Genomic DNA, 5,345 nt, shown 5'->3' with positions numbered 1-5,345 from the left:
TTTTTTTAATAAACCTTGTAAGTGTGATGAAAAAGTGTGTTCGAAGCTAAAATTGGTGTTTGTGAATTTTTAAAGCAATATTTTATTAATAGTGTTGGCTGTAATGCAAATAAATAAAAGAAAATAAGCTTACTTTTCACATTTGGAATACAGTTTTTTTTATATCTTTACTTTCAAACTGCAGTTAAGGTTTAAGTGTTGTGAATTTAATAAAACATCCAAGTGTCAAGCAATCACTGCCAATTTGACAACACTCGAAGACAAACAACTACGCCGCCATGCAGTCGTTTAAGGCGGATGAGTTGCCGCAGAATCCGCGCGAACGTGCCAATCCACTCTCAGTGCTCATGTTCTGGTAAGTGTTGAATTAAACACATACATACATATTTATTATACAAAACGATAAATGTGAATTATTCAATTTTAGAATATGGTATATAGTAAAGGGTTTTACAATAAGAGTGATGTGATTTCTTAAGAAAAAAAAAAAACTAATTGTTAAGGAAATTCAAATATTTTTATTTAATGTGAAGAACAATCGACTCTGATTATAAATCATACAAATGGCCTTCACGACTTCTTTTGCAGGAACGAATTCGATGAACCAAAATTTCAAGTACTTTTTCCACTAAATCAAGTCGTATGTCATGAAAAGCACGTTCTATATTGACTTCTAAAGCTGACTTCAAACAACTTAATCAGAAGTCGAATAATGCTAAATTACAACTTCTAGGAGGCCATTCAGAGTTACAATTTCTTCAAATAAGTTTTCTCGCAATAATTTGCTTGTTGCACGTATTGTGTGATAAGTGGTCTCATCGGGCAGGTAAAACATGTTGTCAAGATTAACTTTTTCCAATTATGGCTATAAAATGGTGAAGTTGGTGATCATCGATCTATACCGCTCTCCATTGTTAGTAACGGTGTCACCAGCTTCATTTCCAAAGAAGTACGGACCGATGATTCCACCAAACCAAAAGCTCACCAAACTGTCAATTTAGGTGAATGTAGTGGCTTTTCGTGAATAATTTGTGGATTTCCTTCGCACTAGAATCAACAGTTTTGCATATTTACCGCACCACTCAGATAAAATTCAGACTTATCGGAGATGATTATTTTCTTAAAAAAATCGTTATAGTTTTCAATCGGCAAATTGCGGTATTCAGCAACACTTGCTTGAACGGCAGCATATCATCCCTATAGGAAAACCCGGTATATGCAGCTAGTTAGCTACGTGACTGACCCTTGCTTTGTTTAGCTACAAATGTAAATGGTTACATACATAATTTCATACTTAGTGTGTATGTAAAAATTAAGTATTTCTAAATTATATACAATGGATGATTGGAATGATAGGTACATCGATCACATTTCTTATGAGAAATCCGAATGTAACACAAATCATCCTATGAGCATATCGAAGCTCAGCGTAGGCTCTGAAACCATCAAAGAATTRTCACCGCTAATCTTTTTTAACAAATTCATGTCAGGAGTTTCGGAGTCAGGAGTTTTTTGGGAGATACACAACTACCGCTGTTAATCGGCTTAACAATAAAGGATAAACAATTAATTATAAATATGAGTTATAACGTTGGGAAATTTTTGATTACATAATCGTTCCAAAAATAATTATCTTCAAAACTTGCAGACAACAATTAAAGAAATGTTAAATTTATTAAATTATATCTATAAAATAAAAGTCTTTAATTTAATAATTAAGTACTATGGACTTTGAACGTGGGTAAATTTTCTGAGTGGGAAACCGTTATCGATAGCGTGCACCCCTTACATACTACGTAAATATTTGGTAAAGCTTTTAAATTCAGTGCTTATCAAAGACATTATCTGGCGATAATGTTCACACGTATTTTTCGACAACAACAATACACAATGGTGAAATTGCACAAAAGAAGGGGAAGCTGATAAAACATTCGACATCTTTGTGTATTGCATATCATTGTTAATAATTATTTCTAGTAACACATTTTTGTTAGAGAATTTATGATTTATTTGCTTTTACAGCACAACTATACACAGGTGTGGGTACATGTAACCGCACAATTTTASCAGTGGGTAATTAGACGGTTTTGCTAAGTCATCACCCAAATTCATAAATTTTGTACACTTTTCACATATACCAAAGACGCCGTACAAGAACTTGATTTCGATCGTTCAGTTTGTATGATRACTATAWGATATATTTGTACGATCTGAGTGCTGATAATTTAAATATATATATACTTTATAGGATGATCCGACTTTTCCTATTCGGTGTTACATGACACCGTGACAAACTTGATATGTCCTGTATCCAGGGTAAAATATACATATACATATGTATTTAGTGTGGGAGCTTTTCTCGAAGTAATTGTTCTTCAATTCTTACATATTCTATATGGTACTTTACCGCATGCCTGATGGATCAAGATTTCCAGTGTTTAGATTTAATTAGAATTTTATTGTTTAGATTCTTTATCTAAAGACCAACGTGATGAGATAAGGCGAGATGGTGATGTATTTTTGTCGRCTTAAAGTTAAAAAACGTTGGATTTTAAACCAACTAATCACAAAAAAAAAAAAAAATGTTAAGCTACTAAGCCATTGGCTATTCTAAGTTAGATAATGGCTTCATCTTGATGCAAACTGGAGCCGTTTTAGTGTCTGATCTGTTAAATGCGGGCTAACTAAATCTGTCAAGTGCTTTCAGTGATAAGAAATGAAAAAATAAACGGACATCAAATCCATCGATCAGCCAAWATAAATTGCATACATGGCATACAATATCTAGGAAGATGCGTATATGCTTGTAACAAGGTTACCTAGACGAGTCTTATGAGTTAGTTAGAGGCGATAAAAAGAACTTATGAAAACAAAATCTTGAATATAACGGAAAATGTGCTTATTTCTTTTACTTCTAAACTAAGAATCAATTAATTGAACGAATATGCAGGTATATAAGCTATGGTCCTGCTGAGCGTTAGCATGTATTTTATAATAACCGGTCTCTTGACTTGAAGTTACTCTTGTTTCCATATTGAAGTGAATGAAGTAGCGTTTGCCTTGAGAACTTGTCCCGTTGAAGTATGTTCTAAAATGTTGGTCGATATTGATAGTTATTGTAGTGTATTTGGAAAATRCGAAAATTTTTCATTTATACGGTAAATTTATTAATAAAGTAGGCATTTTTCGGAGTTAAAACTTATGAACTTTCTCAGATAACAGATTAACTCAACTTCACGTCACTATTACCGTCATTATTATAACTAGACAACTCAAGATAATTTATGATAAATAAWTTTACATTAATAAATGTTTAATGTATTTCATTGTAGCTTTACGATGCCTGTCTTCTTCAAGGGCCGCAAAAAGACTTTGGATGAACGTGATCTTTTTAGAGCTTTAAACAGTCACAGATCAGGTAAATCATCATAAACGGTATATTTGTATTGTATTATATGTACTTGTTACTTTATTAAACTATCTCAAGTGCAATGTGAATGATTAAATTAAACAGTACAGAAGTGTGGGATACTAATAAGGTCATAAAGTAGCCATAAAGCCATAAATACACTCGTATATATAAAAGAAATTGTTGGCTAAACCTCGTATGGGTGGTTATCGTATTATTTAACTGATTTTTATTTTATTGCATTTTTTTGTACACAAATAGAGAATTACGTACTTTCGAACCATTACAAATACCCAAGAGGAAAGAGAGCAACTCTTAATGAGYAAGGCAAACGCCAAGTAAACCGATGTATTTTGGTGATTCGTGCATTATTCAAGTTTTATATAATAATAACAGTGTATATACTATTTACGGGGCTCACAACTTATCATAACACATCCTAAAATCATAAACCACTGACTGCGAATTTCGGTAGTAAACTTTCCATGATGAAATGGCAAAACTTACTGAAGAGAAATGTCAAAAGAGCATGGAAAAATATGACGTCGTCTGCTGTCCCTATCCCCAAAATCCCATTCATACATGAACGCTAAATAAACTTAAAAGAATGGCGGTATCAGGATATCTTGTTACCCTTGAAACCGTCAAAAAGTGACTTTGGAATGAAAATGTCATTATTGACCACTTTTTGGTTGGGAGATTACTTGGTGTGTAGATACTTATACAGTCTATTTTCCTAACGGGCATATACATATGTATAGATATTATATGACTTTTGTATGCAAATAAGGAACCCCCCACTTATGCAAATATGTCATTCGACATGTTTTGAATAAAAATATATACATATTTATGTATGTATAGTATATATGTACATAAATAAATATGTATGTAAGTATATATATCAGATTCCTGAGAAATAATGCCGGCAATGTAATTTATTACCGGCACATTGTGGAGTCAAAATATCATATTCTGCCAAACACTTSAAATTTGTCTTCAAGTCGGTACCACCGAAAATCAGCTGAGTAAAGAATGCATCGGATACTACTATGACAAATGCTTTGGTGTTGCTATAAATGCATACAAACATACCTAGAAACATAACACATASAAATCCATCAAAGTAAGCTCGGGTTTTGTTAACCGAAACGTTTTGCCTTTACCATTTAATGGACAAAGTATTAATTGCTTCTTTATAATGGAACATTAGCTTCGAAATTTAATTTTTTTTTCCAAGTGGTATTTAATGGTAATGGTAAAACATACAACCGCTTTGCTCTCRTAGTATTCATACAATTGAAATGTAGCACTTAAATGTACGAGGGTTGTTGGATAGTGACTCGTTGAACGTTTTTTATTTATTATATTAAATTTTTGCCAGTAGCTTAAAATTTTATCAGTATTGATATTTTATTTTTTGGGCCGATGAACACGATGAACATACATACTCGCATTAAATTTAGGTGTTATAAAACAAGTCACCAGCAGCTTCGCATTAAAAGAGGTTAAAGCTCGTACCTGTACACTCTTCGACTAATTTGAGTCCTTAAGAGGTTATATGCAGTTAGAAAGCCGAAAAAGCGAGTTTTCCATAATTTTTTCTGAGMAAACTTRTATATTTATTGTTCCAAAAATKTCTACGCATATTATGATATCTTTTTACTGTATTTCAAGACTTAGTATTAGTAAAAATATTTGCTTGGAAAGGCACTACAGCTGATCTCCGGAAGCAACTCTCAAAAAAGGCATTTTGCGGTGCCCACCATATCTCTGAACTAAATACTCTGAATTAARAAAACAAACAGATTTCAATAAAGTRATGTTAAATTTAGTAATTAATTGGAGAAATAAACAGAACGAAAATTTTTGACAAAGTGGCGGTTTCTAAAAAAAAAACAACGAATTTTTTAAAATTCTAACTGTATATGTATCC

The 5,345-nt window shown here is 32.3% G+C and overlaps 1 protein-coding gene across 1 annotated transcript in view; it reads left to right on the top strand.

The window, feature by feature from the left end:
* LOC108976375 (probable multidrug resistance-associated protein lethal(2)03659) overlaps nucleotides 1-5,345 on the top strand; it is a 16,462-nt gene that overhangs the window by 993 nt on the left and 10,124 nt on the right. Inside the window, 2 exon segments of the mRNA XM_018945430.1 lie at nucleotides 185-355; nucleotides 3,333-3,418. Of these exon segments, the coding sequence (XP_018800975.1) occupies nucleotides 279-355; nucleotides 3,333-3,418 (163 nt within the window). The 5' untranslated portion in view covers nucleotides 185-278.

This window comes from Bactrocera latifrons, unplaced genomic scaffold (assembly GCF_001853355.1).
Source record: "Bactrocera latifrons isolate USDA-ARS-PBARC rearing strain unplaced genomic scaffold, ASM185335v1 scaffold_758, whole genome shotgun sequence".
In the NCBI taxonomy this organism is placed as follows: domain Eukaryota; kingdom Metazoa; phylum Arthropoda; class Insecta; order Diptera; family Tephritidae; genus Bactrocera; species Bactrocera latifrons.
Note: the sequence above shows the minus strand (reverse complement) of the source record. Positions and strands in the feature narration are given on the sequence as shown.